The sequence below is a fragment of the Mercenaria mercenaria genome, chromosome 5, assembly GCF_021730395.1.
Source record: "Mercenaria mercenaria strain notata chromosome 5, MADL_Memer_1, whole genome shotgun sequence".
Classification (NCBI taxonomy): Eukaryota; Metazoa; Mollusca; class Bivalvia; order Venerida; family Veneridae; genus Mercenaria; species Mercenaria mercenaria.
Genome location: NC_069365.1, coordinates 89699594 through 89717825, shown reverse-complemented (window position 1 = coordinate 89717825; position 18232 = coordinate 89699594). Strand labels below are relative to the sequence as shown.

The 18232-nt window shown below is 36.1% G+C and overlaps 2 protein-coding genes across 5 annotated transcripts in view; one reads left to right on the top strand and one right to left on the bottom strand.

Annotated features, from left to right (window-relative positions):
• The window catches only part of LOC123557904 (protein cramped-like), a 30722-nt gene extending 22826 nt beyond the window's left edge, over positions 1 to 7896 (bottom strand). Inside the window, exons 1-5 of the mRNA XM_045349684.2 lie at positions 7776 to 7896; positions 7445 to 7595; positions 6854 to 7137; positions 5486 to 5601; positions 502 to 658 (exon numbers count right to left, since the gene is read on the bottom strand). Coding sequence (XP_045205619.2) covers positions 502 to 658; positions 5486 to 5601; positions 6854 to 7137; positions 7445 to 7509 — 622 coding nt within the window. The 5' untranslated portion in view covers positions 7510 to 7595; positions 7776 to 7896. The remainder of the gene's footprint in view (positions 1 to 501; positions 659 to 5485; positions 5602 to 6853; positions 7138 to 7444; positions 7596 to 7775) is intronic.
• Positions 7897 to 8952: 1056 nt separating this feature from the next.
• LOC123557903 (microtubule-associated protein Jupiter-like) overlaps positions 8953 to 18232 on the top strand; it is a 45842-nt gene continuing 36562 nt past the window's right edge. For all 4 annotated transcript variants that reach the window (XM_045349682.2, XM_045349681.2, XM_045349679.2 and 1 more), the window contains exon 1: positions 8953 to 9112. In XM_045349682.2, coding sequence (XP_045205617.1) covers positions 9057 to 9112 — 56 coding nt within the window. In that variant the 5' untranslated portion in view covers positions 8953 to 9056. The remainder of the gene's footprint in view (positions 9113 to 18232) is intronic.

Genomic DNA, 18232 nt, shown 5'->3' with positions numbered 1-18232 from the left:
TGGAAATCAACATTAAAACTACAGCAGTGTTTTAGATAAAAAAATGTATGTCTCCCCATGCTTTTAATCTTGAAAAAAAAGTTTTCTTTTAGGAAATAGATGTGAAGGTATCTGTTTTACAAACAAACATACCAGTATACCGAAAATTGTGAATGGTGCTACATAGACTTTATGTATAAATTCAAATGGCCTACCTCAATGAAAAAAAAAATCCGCAATATATGCAAAACTAGGCTTGACTTGATACCGATTATTCTTGAAAGTTTTATTCAAATACTACATATACGAAATTGTCCAGACAAAAATTTATTCCGAAATTACCTTTAAGGGACCATAACTGTGCAAAACCTCAATAGGCCATTAATGGGTTTTGAAACAAATTGGCACAAGTCTCCTAAGAAAGTACGTCATATCTAAGCATTTATTACACAGGTAAAACTGGTGACAGAATGGCAATTCCATTATATAGCATAAATAAATACTGATGCTTATATGTATTACCTTCGACTGGTTGTATCAACTTTGATATCTTGTGCCATGTTCGGTAGTAGAAATGCCGGACTTGTTCCTTGTTCTTCACAGTGATAGGCAACACTCCTCCCTTCTTTTTACACTTGTTAACAATCAGGTTATGAATACTCTCAAAATCCTTACCATACTGAAGTGAAACATGCATGGAATACTGTAACATTTCATTAAAGTTACAAATTGAATTAAGATTCCAGACAATTAACAAGAGCTGTCACAGGAGACAGCGTGCTCGACTATTTCAATGCTGGATAGTGAAACTGGGCACATCTGAGGAAACTAGAGCTGTTACTGGAGTGTTTAATGACTCCAATTGTGGATGAAGATATTGCACAATAGCCTGAGTCTATGTCAAAAATATCAACTTAAAGTAATAAGAGAGGTAAAGATAAAATGTATCAAAACACTATATAAGTATATCCTAAGCAAAGAGGGGCATAATTCATTAAATATTGGTGCCAGAGTTGTGCATCTTGTGTCATATAGTGTGGGTGATGATGTTGAACAAATATTTTAAGTTTGAATCAAATCCATTCAGTAATAACAGAGACAGAGTGAAAGTGCATCAAAACTTTAACCTAAAATTCTAAGTAAAAAGGGGGAATAATTAATAAACAAGAGCTGTCTCCATAGGATGACACATGCCCCTGATGGCACTTTGAATGAATATATAGTTATGGCCGATGTTAGAGTTTAGGACCTTTGACCTACGGAACTGGGTCTTGCGTGCGACACATCGTCTTACTGTGTCACACATTCATGCGTAGTTTTTTTAAAATCCATGCATGAATGACAAAGATATGGACCGGATACGCCCATCAATGCACTACCATGAAAAATGACCTTTAACGTCTAAGTGTGACCTTGACCTTTGAGCTACGGACCTGGGTCTTGCGTGCGACATGTCCTCTTACTGTGGTAAACATTCATGCCAAGTTATTTGAAAATCTATCCATGGATGACAAAGATATGGACCAGACACGCCCATCAATGCACTATCTTTTAACGTCTAAGTGTGACCTTGACCTTTGAGCTACGGACCTGGGTCTTACGCGTGACACGTTGTCTTACTGTGGTACACATTCATGCCAAGTTATCTGAAAATCCATCCAGCGATGACAAAGATATGGACCGGACACGCCCATCAATGCACTATCCCAGGGATTTTTTTACGACTGGGGGAAGAGGCCCCAGCCTGTCATCGGGGGAAGAAAATAGCGCGTGACGAGCAGTTTTGGGGGATTTTTTCACTCAGGGGGGAATTTACAATTATGCATAATAAACACTTTAAACTATGTTTTTAGTACATACTCTTGCAACTTTTAGCAACTATACACACTGTCACTTAGCAATAGATGGACTTGCACTAATGTTCACTTATCATTGTAACAAGGTGGGTGGGGAGAGTTGAAATGCTCAAATCACTGAATATTTAAAGGTCACATGCTTTTATTCACAAAAAAATGCTTTAAAATAAGAGTTGCTTTTGCAAGAGTCATCATATTATTATTAAATGCATACTTTTGTTGGCTTTTTATTTCAATTGTACTAGAAAATCTTGTAAGAAAGGATAAAAAGTCCGAAAATCACGATCGCAAAAACGTGTGACAAATATGAACAAGAGCTGTCGGAGGACAGCAACCCTCGACTATTCAACAGCCTTGTCGATTGAATGAATACGAGTCGAAAAAGGGACATAATTTAGTAAAAAAGCAAAACAGGGTTATGGAACCTGCATAGTGCTTATCAGCTCAGGACAGTGGACAAGTGTGTGAAGTTTCAATCCATTCCCATTAGTGGGTACTAAGATACCAGCTTACATAATAGGAATTTAACCAAAAACTCCTAAGTCAAAAAAGGGGCATAATTTTGTAAAATGCGAAGTTGAGTTATTGACCCTTTGCATTGCATGTCATATCATGACAGTGAACAAGTGTGTGCAATTTCAATCCTTTCCTATTAGTGGATACTGAGATACCAGCTTACATACAAAAACTTAACCAAAAATTTCTATGTTGAAAAAGGGGCATAATTTTGAAAAAAAGCAAAATAAAGTTATCGGACCTGCTTTGTGCATGTCAGATCATGACAGTGAACAAGTGTGTGAAGTTTCAATCCATTCCAATTAGTCGAAAAAGGGGCATAATTTTGTAAAAAAGCATAATAGAGTTATGGAACCTGTGCAATGTAGGTCAGTTTATCACAGTGAATAAGTGTGTGAAGTTTCAATCCATTCCCAAAAGTGGTTGCTGAGATACCAGCTTACATACAAAAACTTAACCAAATCGGGACGCGGACGCCGACGCATGGGCGAGTCCAATAGCTCTACTTTTCTATGAATAGTCGAGCTAAAAAAACGAAAGCAAACATTAAAAATTCTTGATAAAATACCCGTTTTAAATTTCATCTTTTCACCAGAACTATTCCATACTTATAATATCTGATTACTTAAAACATTTATATTTTATTTTGCTCTAGCAAAATACCTCGGCAAAGATAATAAATTTACGTAACGGCCGACCGGCTTATTTAATCGAATCAAGCACATAAAATAATTACTTTAAATTAACAAAACATATTACACAATACAGCATAAGCTGTTACCGCTAATTAACAAGAGGTACAAACACGATAATCTGACGCTGCATTGTTTATCAATCATCTATATTACATACTGATGATAACCACGTGTCAGTCGGCGCGTGGCGTGATTGACATCTGTCAGTAGCTAATTAACATACGACACTCCGCCTACTGTCATACTTACGCTAGTGTCGACAAACAGTATGAAGTTCACTGGGATTTTGATTGACAAGGGGCAGAGCTTTCGAACTCGTTACGCATCAAAGAGTATTACCGCGAGACAAGCAGACGCCCACGGCCTATTATGTGCGGGTCAGATACGAGTTTTTATCGATTTTCGCTGGTCAAAACCGGAACCTCAGGTCCACTGAACACTCTTCTAACATTTTTCTACTATTTCTAAAGGTTTTCACACCCACTGAAAATTGTGAAAGACCATCTGCAATTGTGAACAGGTCCGATATTCGGTCAGGAAAATCGCTGGGAGTAATCTCCATTGCTTTGTTTACGATTTTGGAGGGGGGAACTTCGGACGTAGGGGAATTTCGACTGCGATAGGGGAAATCCTTGGCTGTGGGGGAAATCCTTGGCTGGGGGACGAGGCCGATATTCGGCCTCTGCTATAGAATAAAAAAAAACCCTGTATCCTTTAATGTCTAAGTGTGACCATGACCTTTGAGCTACGGACCTGGGTCTTGCACGCGACACATCGTCTTACTGTGGTACACATTCATGCCAAGTTATTTGAAAATCCATCCATCGAAGACAAAGATATGGACCGGACACGAAAATTGCGGACAGACCGACAGACGGTTCAAAAACTATATGCCTGCCTTCAGGGGCATAAAAATTGGTGCCAGAGTTATGCACCTGGCGTCATATGCTGTGGGTGATGATGTTGAACAACTATTTTAAGTTTGAATCAAATCCATTCAGTAATAACAGAGACAGTGAAATTGCATCAAAACTTTAACCTAAAATTCTAAGTAAAACGGGGAAATAATTCATGAAAAATTGGTCCCAGAGTTATGCACCTTGCATCATATGATAAGGGTAATGATGTTGAAAAATTGTTTAAGTTTGCATCAGAGATAGAGTGAAAGTGCATAAAACTTTAACCTGAAATTCTAAGTAAAAAGGGGAATAATTCATGAAAAATTGTGCCAGAGTTATGCATCTTGTGTCATATGATGTGGGTGATGATGCTGAACAATTATTATAAGTTTGAATCAAATCCATTCAGTAATAACAGAGGTAGAGTGAAAGTGCACCAAAACTTTAACCTGAAATTCTAAGTAAAAAGGGGGAATAATTCATGAAAAAATGGTGCCAGAGTTATGCACCTTGTGTCATATGGTGTGGGTGATGATGCTGAACAACTATTTTAAGTTTGAATCAAATCCATTCAGTAATAACAGAGATAGAGTGAAAGTGCATCAAAACTTTAACCTGAAAATTTAAGTGAAAAGGGGGGATAATTCATGAAATATTGGTGCCAGAGTTATGGCCCTTATGTCAGATGATGTGGATGATGATGAGGAATAAGTATTTCAAGTTTGAATCAAATCCATCAAGTAATTACAGAGATATGTTGAAAAAAGAGAAAGTGCACCAAAACTTTAACCAAGGTGGGGACGCGGAAAAGACGCCGAGGCGAGTAGGATAGCTCTCTTATACTTTGTATAGTCGAGCTAAAAATGCAAAAGAAGCTTTCTATTTTTAATCCTCATAAGTTATATCTATTGTTTCAATAAATTGGGTACCATTAATTATATTTTGTACTCGAGGCAAAGTGTGCATGTATCTTTCCAATTCAAGGAACTGCAATATGTTATCAAAAGAAATTAAGCATGACCTTTTGCTGAAACTTGCTGTGTGAACCTCATTAGAATCATGTATTTATGTTTGCCTTTTCAACAACATTTCAGTTATTTTATGACGGGCAGTTATTTATTTATTTGGGTTTTACGGCGCACCAACACAGTATAGGTTATATGGCACCAAACAGGACTACAAAGTTTGGTTCCACATCTCATTTACATCGAAATAAAAACATGAGGTATGGAATCAAATTTGTACACCTGCTGGAATCACAGAGTTACGGCGGGCAGTTATTAATCTTACCAGAGTTCCTGGTTTTTTTACCAGTGCTAACTTGTTCTATGCAAAAAAAAACTGCCAACTTCTCCACATGAATCAGAGACAGAGGGTGAATGACTTAGACATAATGTCTTTTATAACGACGTTGTCATGTCATAGAGAACATATGCCTCGCCCTGGAATCAAACTCATGACCCAGTGACCCATAGATCTGTACCCTCCCTTTTGAGCTAAGTGGGCAGGCTATAGTAAAGTGTGATGATCGCAATATTACCTCACAAAGACCTTCAAAGAAGCTATCCTTGTCCTCTACACTCCACAGTTCCCATTGCCGTTTTCCTTTTGTTTCTGGAGTGGTGGTCACAGGAGGTACAGCTGCTACCTTCTTACCTGTAACAAACAGTTCAAATATCAAATACATGACTCTCTATCTTTGATGTGTTTTTTTCAAAGGCTCCTCAGTACTAAGATTACTAATCATCTTTGTAATACACACTCAAATCTTTTTCCCTTCTAACATATTTTGCATTTAGGCAGAAATAACAAATACAACCCATTACCATATAAATAGAAACACAAAAAACAGTGATGTGGCATTCTTTGAGGGTCTGTAAGGTGCCAAATAATGTTGATGTGATGTCAGATTTTCGTGTGCATGTTTTTTTTCAAATAAGAACATTTACTGAAGTATTAAAAATGCTACCTCATTAGATCTCAATTATTGTTAAGGTGACAAGAGTATTCAAATCATTCATTGATCATATTCCCAAGAAAAAAAATTATAAAGGCTGTGTTCCATCATTAATTATCATCTTATTTTTGCATTTTGGCAGAAATAATGAAAACAACCCTTTATCAGCCCGCCCGCTTAGCTCAGTAGGTAGAGCGTTGGTGAGTTCGATCCTCGGGCGGGGCGTATGTTCTCAGTGACTATTTGATAAACGACATTGTGCCTGAAATCATTAGTCCTCCACCTCTGATTCATGTGGGGAAGTTGGCAGTTACTTGCGGAGAACAGGCTTGTACTGGTACAGAATCCAGGAACACTGGTTAGGTTAACTGCCCACTGTTACATGACTGAAATACTGTTGAAAAACGGCGTTTAACCCAAAACAAACAAACAAACAACCCTTTATCATATTAATAGAAACAAACTACAGTTTTCATTTGTGTGAAGTTTCATTAAAATTTAAATTGTGTCAAGGGGATGAGGAGAGTTGGTGCGCACAACTCAACTCAACTCACAAGACTGTGTTTATGGACAGACAGACAGACAACCTGAATCCAGTATACCCCCATTACAAAAACAGTAATGTGGCATTCTTAGAGGGTCCAGTATGTTGCAGTGTACCTCACAAGGCAAATCAAAATGACCAAGTACCCAGAACGTCTGCCAAGTCGGATGTTGATGATACAGCAGTCAATATGGAACATATAACAAAAAGGTAAGTAATCAGCGGCTGTAAATTGGCACACCTCAATTTTTTAATAGCCCTTGTTCTAAAGCCATTGAGCAGTTACGATCAGAAAGCGCAACCCAGTTGTGTGTATGTGTATGTATGAATGTTTATATATATTATATTTGTGTATTAAGTATTAATTAATCAGAATAGCAACACTCTAAAATAACAATTGTTCACACCTTTCTTCACTGGTGATTCCGGAGGGCTTAAATCCCTTCTGGGCCTTTTAACAATACGTGTACTGAATCGGGTGGGCTGTTTCGCACTTGTTTCTGCAGCTGATGTTGATGGCACAGCAGGATCTTTTGACTTCCCTGCCAAATAACTTTCTTGTAATGCATCCTGCTTTGACTGTTGTCTTGCAGTCAGTCGTCTTTCTGGTTGGCTGTTTGTATCTGGTGTTTTTGGCACATTCTTTACTTGTTTTCCGCTTTCTGTCCCAACCCCTACTGGTGACACAGCCCTAACATGTCATACAAAACAAATCAGTGATATGATAAACAGATGGCATTGAAAATGGATTTATTGGCAGCCATTTTTATTTTCTTGAGAAAAGCAAACATAGATTGCTGTGATGTTTAGACTGATCAATAACATACATGACATCAATACCTATGTAACAATATAATTTGTAATAAACTGCACTGCATTAAAGTATTAATTAACGTGAAGAAGGCAATTTGCATTAGTAATCGCTTGTTTATTAGTTGTTTTTCTCGCACAAGATATTTTCAAAATGGCGGTTTTGCAAATGATGTTTATTTTCTTACCCTTCAACGTTTTCTTTCAAAATTTCTTCGCCCTGAGCGCTCTGTCTTCTTTTTCTTGGAGGCATTTAGATACAGGGATTGGAATTAATCTGCTGAAGAATGTTATTTCCTTCCATTTTACACGAAATGAAATAACTGGTTTGCGCCGTCACTAACAAAAAAGAAGGCAACAAAACGTGAAAATTTGCTCTTCGATTTCTAAATAAAACATCGCATATCATTCACAAAGACAAAACAAAATAAAGAAAAACGTCCTTTTACAATGTCGGATAACAATCAGATATGTCAACAAACAAGATAATTATTAATATGAATTGATTATAACATCTACCCTGAATTCATCTTCTTCCAACAGCCTAACCAAAAATCTAGGTCATGTGATCAGAGCTGTCCACTAGCGTTGCACAATTTTCAATCATCAAAGTAAATTGTTTATTTGACTAATTGATCAAGAAGTACCCTTTAAATGTTCATTTAAGGTCTTAAACTTTGTCGCAGGCTAGAGTTTCCTTTGAAAAATGATAGTAATTAACTAAAAATGAGCCGAAATCTATAACGCATCTTTACTCAATCAATGAATGCAGAAAGCCGAATAATTTGTTCTGGATATTTCTACATATATTTCTATTAAATATACGATATATGAAAAACTTTCACCCCCAAAAAATAGCAGTTGTAACATTTTCTTTTCCCAACGTTAGGTGGAATTACTTGCAGTTTACAATTAACGAGCCTAAATGATAACTAAGTAATTTAACTAAGCTGTGAAGACATATAGCATGCCTTTCGGTCAAATCTCAAATATTTTGATGCAAATAAACTGGTTATTAGCCGCGTATTTTGATAAGAAACTGTGTTAGAATTCATAAGTATTCAATTAACTTAATGGTTCAACTGTGATTATATCAGATACGAGCGCTATTTAACTGTTTTTAAAGTTAAAATGACGCGACTGTATGCAGCTGTCAAACCATTGTGTACATGTATGTTGTGTGTACTAGCTGGCGGGAACCAAACATGGAATCTCTCTTATATCATTGGTTGATTCAAGCATGTGATTGGAAATCACTGTTAGTCGAAAATAGCAGCCTATGAGATCGTATTTGAATATTTATGAATGAAAATAGTCTCTAAAATATAATTTAGTATGAAAACGAGTTTTTATTTTGAAATAATATGCAAGATATCCATTTTAATATATATATATAACGTAATTCATACTATTTTGTTCCTTATGAAAAGTCTAAACTGACAACTGAATAAAGAAAAGTTTCATTGGATAAAGGTTGAGGCAACGTATGGGGAATTTCAATTTAATCTAATAAACAAAAGTAGCAAAAAAGTACACATTTAGACGTTAAATATCTTAAATATGGTATGGACATTGTGGTGAAATTATGTTACATGGCTTGGTTCCTTATTAACTTGGATCATCTGATCTTGGTAATATACTTTCGCGCTGTTATTCAGCAGGTGCTTTCACGCGCTAAGCCCCATAGCGACCTTAGACATGACGTCACCAGGTGAGCGAGTATTCCGATTCAGTAGCCGGTGTGGGAACGAGAAAGCATTCCTAAATTTTCACATAATCTCCTAGAAAACTTTTTAAAAAATGACGACCACCGAATTATATTCTGGTTATAGCGCTGATGGAAAGTCATCTTCAAGGTTTGTGCTTTAAAATTGTACTATTTTTGTTGGATATTATTTCGCATAATTTATTTGCTGAAGCGGAAAAGAATGTCAAATATTTTCTGAGGCATTCGCCGTCATTTATTTGGTAAAACTGGTTAGACGTGCGTGAACATATTTTCAGACTTTAAAGAGCTGAACCTGAAAATGTTATTTCTGTTGTAATTTCTTGAAGTACAAACGAACCACTGAACATCTGCAAATTATTATGCTGTACGGAGTGTCGGACGTAATTTATTTGTACACAAAAATGATCGCACTGGTCACTTGCAAGAGAACATGGTTAATGTCATTTACAACACAATAGCTCCTATTTTTCTTCCTGCTCCCCCTCCCCCTCAATTTCCAGAATTATGGCCCCTGAAGTAGTAAAAGATGCACAATTTTCACCTACTGGTACTGATGCAGAGTTCTGCCGAGGCTGCGTTTTTGCGCCATTGGCGTGAAAAAAATATGAATGGCGCAGCAAATTTCGCATCGGTGGGCCTTTGGCGCGCCAGAAAATCTGAAACTCGAACCCGATAACAATCGCTAGTTTGCCGGTCTTGCACGGTAGATAGACATACTTCCAGGGGAGATCACTGTGACGGATTTGAAAAAATAATGTGTCGTGATAATTGCACCATGATTGTATCAAAATGGCGGCCGCACCGAAAGGAAAAGCGATTTTGCACAAATTATTCAGTCCTCCTGCCTCTAAGAAAATAAACCAGACTTTAGTTACACTGGGGAAAGATACAAATAGAAATGATACATTGAACAAAAGCGACGATTCAACTACATATGTCGCTGAACATTAAACAACAACCCCAGAATCACAGAGTGATCCGACCCCCACCCAGTCAAGTAATTTGAGTAGAGCGAAAAAGTAAGAGTAAAACATCTGACAAACAGAGCTTTCAGAAGAAGTTATTGGTTGAGTATACATGGTTAAGTTATAAGGAAAAGAGAATAAATGGCATGAACTTTGTGTATAATTTTACATTTTAAAAAAAAAAATACACTTCTTAAATGCATAAGAAAAGTCTTTTTAATGTAAAATTGGTTCTTTTTGAATGGCCCCAAAAGTTTCAGAATGGCCCCATGTTTTCAGGGTAGATGGGCCACGGGCCCATCATGCTGAAATCCTCGGCAGATCTCTGCTGATGATAAACTCAAACAGATGATAAAGTCGACCACCTTTTAACTATTCAATTGCAATTGCTTTTTTTATACAATTGAACATGCCGTCAAATAGCAACCACTTACAGCACCAACTGGTGTAAACAAAAACAAAATTGGTAAATATTCTGTATAAATAAATGACTTACATTTGTCTGTTTAAAAAATATTTACCCAAAAATACTTGGGAAGAGGATGTATTTTTATGCATGCTCACTGTCAATAAAGGAAGGCCTGACATTGGGTCACTTTTCTTGATCGGGAATGACTGTTCCATCATTTTTGGGAAAGTTTCAATATAATAGTTTGGAGATTTTTTTTTAAATGACAAAGTGGTCAAATTTATCATCAGTCAATGTTCATACAGTCCCCATTTTACATACCACTTTCAAGGCCTCACTTCTTGTGAGTTTGCTTGCTAAATATAAATTTCAATTATGTCAATTATTCAGTAAGAGCTAAGCTTTATTTTGATACCAACCATTGATAACAATTTGTAGAAATAAAAAAGTTACAGGTAAAAAACCTCATTTTCTGTCCGAGTTTATCATCAGTACCAGGGGTGTAAATTTTTTTTTCACACCACTCGCCCTGCAGGACTAGTAGCCAGTAATATCTACTCGCCCTTAGTGCACAGCCACTCGCCCTAATAATTGACATTTTTAATACTGTCACTTTTATGAAAGGAGTATTATGTACAATAGTATAGAAATTTTCCCGAAAAATATTTATTTTGAAAAGTGTCTAAAAAATTTGGACACAATAATCATCGTCCATCCACCCGTGTTGAAAGAGAGAAAAAAACCGTTAAAGAGTATCGGTAATTATTCAGTTGATAAACTAAGTAATTGACCTTGTTTTCATGATCAATTTACACCCCCTCAAAGAGCTAAAAGAAGTGTGTCAGTATCTTGACATCTGAAGTGGAGATCAAAGCGGTATTTTTGCTCAAGATTGACATGGCATTACGTCATGTTTTCGCGCCATGTGACACATCACTGTCTGATCGTACCGCATCGGTTCTTAAAATTGCTGAGAAATAGAAATCAATAAAAGTTTCTTCTTTAATTTGTTATCAAAAGCGAATGTGCTATATCCCGTATAAAAGGTAAATGTCTCAAATGATAGTTACTATAGTGGATATCCTACCTCTGTGTCCTATTTGCCCTCAAGGAATTTACATTATTGTTTGACAAGAAAAACTTTTAAATTGTTGGTCAAAAAATACATGTACAAAGATTCATTTAAAACTTATTAAAAACCGCAGTGACATCACATTGCTTTATTGTAAAATCGCATTTCTATTTACGTTCACAAGGTCACCCGTAACTCTATTCTGCCGCACTAACAGAAATCTGTTTGCCAAAAATCGTTTTACTCCATGTATTGTAATTGCTGCCGCTTTTTCATTATTTAAGATTTTTTTATTCTGTTTTTTGTACTTTCTGGTCAAAAGTCTGAATTTTATGCCTAGAGTATTCATCATTTATTTACTTTTAGAAAGAAATAAGTAACTAAGATCGCGCTGTTTGAATTTTTACAAATGATTATATGAAAATTCGACCGTTTTTATAGAATTTTGCCTACATTTCTGTCGATATTGTATTAAAATCATTATTGAATTCAAATAGTATTATTTCTCAAGAGGTGCTGAAAACTTGAAGCGAAAATGTTAAAAAATGAATGCACTACGCACGGTTTTTGTGTACGTGTCGATGTAAATTAGATATTACGATAGGTCGCACGTGCTTGTGGAATGGAAAATTACAGGCATGACGTTTTGATATCTTTACGATTCGCGGGTAAATTCCAGTCAATCCAGGTAGTGACTGAACCATCTCAAAGTTTGTTGACGTTTTGGAATGTAATTTCTGAATTTTGGTAAAGTAAGGACTTAAAAAACCACTCACCCGATCGGTCGAGTATACAGCGAGGTCCACTCGTCCTACTCAGACTTTAACTCACCAATGCGAGCGGGCGAGTGGAATTTTACACCCCTGAGTACCAGTAATGACGTCTAGTAGGGTAGAGTATAAGGGTGCACTTATAGGAGAGATCGCCGTGACGTCACACATTCACATAATGTTTATCTGGTGGTGGGCTAAACAAATGTTTTCACATTGTTTGTGTATGGGATCGGAATTTTTAATAACTTTTTCACTAATTTATGGATTTTAAAAATTCAAAAAGTTTTGAAATGCTTATGATTTTCATATTTTCTCATTTCAATATCTTTTTAAAATGAAAAACCATTTTAAATGACATAAGATTTTAATAGCGGCGTAACGATGCTTTAAAGTTTTAGAAAAAAACACTGTAAGTTAAGCGTTCATAATTAATCCATTTATTTCAAAATAATAAAAATTAAAAGTAATCAATAAATTGCTTGTTTTATATCCTTTCCATTGATCCAAAAATTATTGATATCATTTGTGTTTTAAGAGAGTTTAGGCCGTTAGAAAAACATCACTAGTTACAAAAAAACATGGACGCTCGGCGTCTGGCCACCCAACCTTTGTCTTATCAGTTCTAAAAAAAGAAAATACAACGGATTTGTATACAAACACGATCTCTCCTATACTTCCTTTAGTGTGTAACGGGTACCGCCTTATTAAGCCGGGGTTTAGGGGACAAAGTCAGTTAGTGAAAGAAAACACGAGTACAGGGTTCGAATCCAACTCTGGGACTAACTAAGGATCAGACCTTGAAGTGAATCAACAATTCCAAAGTAGATATCACATTTAATATCTCAACCTGTGTCTTATCCCACTTATTTACAAATTAACAAAGTTTTAATGTACATGAATCCTACATATTAGTAAGTGAGGGGTTCCATTTGACCTTGGAGTGGGGATTTTGACTCCTGAAATTAGCAAAAGTGTACATACAGACTCCTATGAATTCAGCTGAAGGGTCCTTGTTATCAACATGAGATACATTTCAGTTTAAACTCACAAAATCAAGCCTTTAATATTCAAAATGGCAGCTATTTATATATAAATCGAACCCCTGAGTACAAGTCAAGGCAAACGGCAAAAACAGAATAAAGTAAAATGTGTAGACTTTCTTTTTTACTTGCATACAGGGCTTAAGCTAGGCTAAGATTTTAGGGAGAAGTCACTTCTCCCTCAGGTAAGATTAGGGAGAAGTGGAGAGATTTTAGGGAAAACGTGAAGAGATTTTAGCACCATGACATGCAAACTGAAAAAGGAACTATATGTTATGCTTTATATAACATTACTATTTTTATTATTCCCTGTCTTTGTTTACAAAGTCTATTAATTTAAGTAAATAACAAATTCACTGAAAATGTCAGTGATTCTGTTTTCTTAATACAGTGTTCCCACTCAGATTTTTTTTCAGGGGTAAACTTACCCCCTGGGTACAAAAACTGGGGGTAAAACACAAATTTTTGGGGTATGAAATTTGCCGTGAAGCCAAACGTCGAAAGCTTCGACTGCGACATTCTTGCAGACGAGACAGTTCCCCGGGACCCGGATGTAGATCGGTAACCGTTTAATAAGTGTACATTCATTTACCAATGCGTTAAAAGATACAACCTGTCTACATTTTTTGACGTCAGAGAGCTTTAAGCCAATCGATTCGAAGATAATGCACTGCGGAAGTATTTCCAAGGTTTATTTTTGTACACATAGCGTGGGATTCCAGCTTAGCGGATTCGTGCCCGGCAGTTTCGTACGCGCGCGATCTCGCACCGGGTAAAACATACTTGCGTGAATTTAATTTTTATAACGTGATTTACTTTTTTTTTACCTGAGTGGGAACTCTGTTAATATCATTTTTAACCTTGTGAATCTAATGTGATTAAAGTGCAAATTCAAGTTGGTTTTTTTTCACTCTTGCAATGATTGTCCAAACCAAGAAAACCCTTTAAATATGAATACAATTAAAAAAAAGTTAATTCCATATCAGCAAAAAAAAATATAAAAATCAAGCTCCCAGTGCTGATGCACTCAAAGTCAGTCACTTTAAATAATAAGTATGTGAATTAAATACATGTCAATAGCAGTGACATCACTATGACATCACACCGAATAGACATCTTCTTTGATCTGCTGGTGTCTCTTTGATAGGCTGGTGTCGGCACACATTAAAAAAAACAGTTGTCAAACAGGTTTAACCCAGTTCCTGATGGCAGGTGTCAAAAATTTGGGTAAATTTCAGTTACGTATAAGTTAGATAATACATAGAAGTGTGTTACCAGCTGGTATCATCATGCGCGGGGGAATCTCAGGGAACGTAATTTGGGTAGCAAACGAGCCTCGTAGAGGCGAGTTTGCTATCAAATTACGTTCCCTGAGATTCTCCCAAGCAAAAGGGTAGAGTATAAGGGTGCACTTATAGGAGAGATCGCCGTGACGTCACACATTAACATAATGTTTATCTGGTGGTGGGCTAAACAAATGTTTTCACATTGTTTGTGTATGGGATCGGAATTTTTAATAACTTTTTCACTAATTTATGGATTTTAAAAATTCAAAAAGTTTTGAAATGCTTATGATTTTCATATTTTCTCATTTCAATATCTTTTTAAAATGAAAAACCATTTTAAATGACATAAGATTTTTATAGCAGCGTAACGATGCTCCAAAGTTTTAGAAAAAAACACTGTAAGTTAAGCGTTCATAATTAATCCATTTTATTTCAAAATAATAAAAATTAAAAGTAATCAATAAATTGCTTGTTTTATATCCTTTCCATTGATCCAAAAATTATTGATATTATTTGTGTTTTAAGAGAGTTTAGGCCGTTAGAAAAACATCACTGTTTACAAAAAGACATGGACGCTCGGCGTCTGGCCACCCAACCTTTGTCTTATCAGTTCTAAAAAAAGAAAATACAACGGATTTGTATACAAACACGATCTCTCCTATACTTCCTTTAGTGTGTAACGGGTACCGCCTTATTAAGCCGGGGTTTAGGGGACAAAGTCAGTTAGTGAAAGAAAACACGAGTACAGGGTTCGAATCCGACTCTAGGACTAACTAAGGATCATACCTGCGTTTGTGATGAACCAACTTTAGATTGACCAACGAATGCTTGTATACAGCTGGTTTTGCCACGTATATTTGGCACTTCATGATCTAGACTGCCTGAAACAAAGTCCTTGTATAGGTCCAGTAACAAGTTAGCATCGAAATAATTGCACACAAACCAGTCTTTGAGAGTTATTTTACATTGAAAAACCACTACGATTATGAATACCATAGTGAAAGTTGTTATTTTACAACAATGCTCTTCAGTCGGAGGAGCGCGAGTTTAATTTGCGACACGCATTTTTGTATTTGTTTTGCGGCAGCATTTAAACAAATATACGGCACCCTTCCGCGGTTCGTACATTTTTAGCTCACCTGAGCAATGCTCAGGTGAGTTTTTCTGATCGCTCGATGTCCGGCGTCTGTCTGTCAACATTTAGCTTGTGTATGCGATAGAGGCTGTATTTTTCAATTAATCTTCATGAATATTGGTCAGAATGATAACCTTGATGAAATCTAGGCCGAGTTCGAAAATAGGTCATCTTGGGTCAAAAACTAGGTCACTAGGTCAAATCAAGGTAAAACCTTGTGTATGCGATAGAGGTTGTATTTTTCAATTGATCTTCATGAATATTGGTCAGAATGATTGCCTTGATGAAATCTAGGCCAAGTTTCAAAATGGATCATCTCGGGTCAAAAACTAGGTCACTAGGTCAAATCAAAGAAAAACCTTGTGTATGCGATAGAGGCGGTATTTTTCAATTAATCTTCATGAATATTGGTCAGAATGATAACCTTGATGAAATCTAGGCCGATTTAGAAAATGGGTCATCTTGGGTCAAAAACTAGGTCACTAGGTCAAATCAAAGAAAAACCTTGTGTATGCGATAGAGGCTGTATTTTTCAATTATTCTTCATGAATATTGGTCAGAATGATAACCTTGATTAAATCTAGGCCGAGTTCGAAAATGGGTCGTCTGAGGTCAAAAACTAGGTCACTAGGTCAAATCAAGGAAAAACATTGTGTATGTGATAGAGGCTGTATTTTTCAATTGATCTTCATGAATTTTGGTCATAATGATTACCTTGATGAAATTTAGACCAAGTTCGAAAATGGGTCATACGGGGTCAAAAACTAGGTCACTAGGTCAAATCAAAGAAAAACCTTGTGTATGCAATAGAGGCTGTATTTTTCAACTGATCTTCGTGAAATTTAGCCAGAATGATTACCTTGATGAAATCTAGGCCGAGTTCGAAAATGGGTCATCTGGGGTCAAAAACTAGGTCATTAGGTCAAATCAAAGAAAAACATTGTGTATGCAATAGAGGATGTATTTTTCAATTGATCTTCATGAAATTTGGTCAGAGTGATTGCCTTGATGAAATCTAGGTCGAGTTTGAATATGGGTTATCTGAGGTCAAAAACTAGGTCACTAGGTCAAATTAAAGAAAAATCTTGTGTATGCGATAGAGACTGTTTTTTTTTTTTTTTTCAATTGATTTTTTTGAAATTTGGTCAGGATGATTGCCTTAATGAAATCTAGGGCGAATTTGAATATGGGTCATCTGAGGTCAAAAACAGGTCACTTAGTCAAATCAAAGAAAAAACTTGTGTATGTGATAGAGGCTGTATTTTTCAATTGATCTTCATGAATTTTGGTCAGAATGATTGCCTTGATAAAATCTAGGTCGAGTTTGAACATGGGTTATCTAGGGTCAAAAACTAGGTCATATCTAAGAAAATTCTTGTTTTACCGCAAGAGACCAATTTTTTGGTTCAGTCTTAATGAAAATTGGTCAGAATATTTATTTCCATGAAATCACAAGGTCAAACATGTTTTACACTGTTATGGTGTGTTTCTTAGGTGAGCGACCTAGGGCCATCTTGGCCCTCTTGTTGGTTCTCTTCTTTTTTTTGAGAGAGAGAAATAAAAAAGGTTGGGGAGGCATAAAATGAGGGGGCGGGTAGGGATGATAATCTAGGAATTTATTTATTATGGCCTTATGCACATTTTATTGCGTAAAAATATCTAACAATTGTTTCATTGGTTGCAGCTATAGTATCTAGGCAACTCATTACAAAACAAAACTTCGTAACTTTCCGTAAGTGCAATTGGCCAAGGCCACATTTAAAAAGTGTTTGTTTGCTGTCTCCCGAGCCTACTCTGTGAAGTTGGGTAGGTTAAACATACACATGATACAGAAGATAAAGTTTCAGCACTTTAAACTTCCACTTAAATAAGAAGTACAGCAAAGTTTTAAACTTAAAACAATCAAAATGCAAGTTAAGCACTTCTAATTGAACGTATTCCTGGTATCCAAAATATATAGCCTGGTAGGGTTACACTTTTCTAAAAGGCATCCTGATGTCCAGTTTAAACAATATTTTTGACAATTATGAAGACAGTTTAACAGCATTTAAGATTTAACTAGAGGTGCAAGGATTCGATGAGATACATCGGAATTCAGCTACCATGCCCGCGATTCGATTCTCGATTCATAACCCGACATTTTCAATTCAATTTCTTTTAATAAGTCCCAGTTTTTTTGTATTGTAATTTAGTATTGGAATAGCGGCTTTTAGCGATAATTAGTCATGCCATAGTTGCTCCCCCTGTCACAAAGTAATTGTACCAGAATAAAATGGCTTCCTACGTGCAGCTTAAAGCTCCCCCAATAAAAAAAATATGTTTAAACCTTGAGAATTTTAAATTTCTCTTGTCTAGAACTTAAGTTGAGTGAAATTGTTAGGAAATATATGTGCAAGAATAGAATTTAAAAAATTGAAATTGGCAATAAATAATCGAAATCGAATCGTATCGGCTGTCAAGTGAATCGTTGCAGCTCTACATTTAACAGTATCTGACATTAAAGATTACCGTGTCATTACATCTTATTAAACTAATTGCAAAGAAATGTTCATGAAAAATTGGCAGTT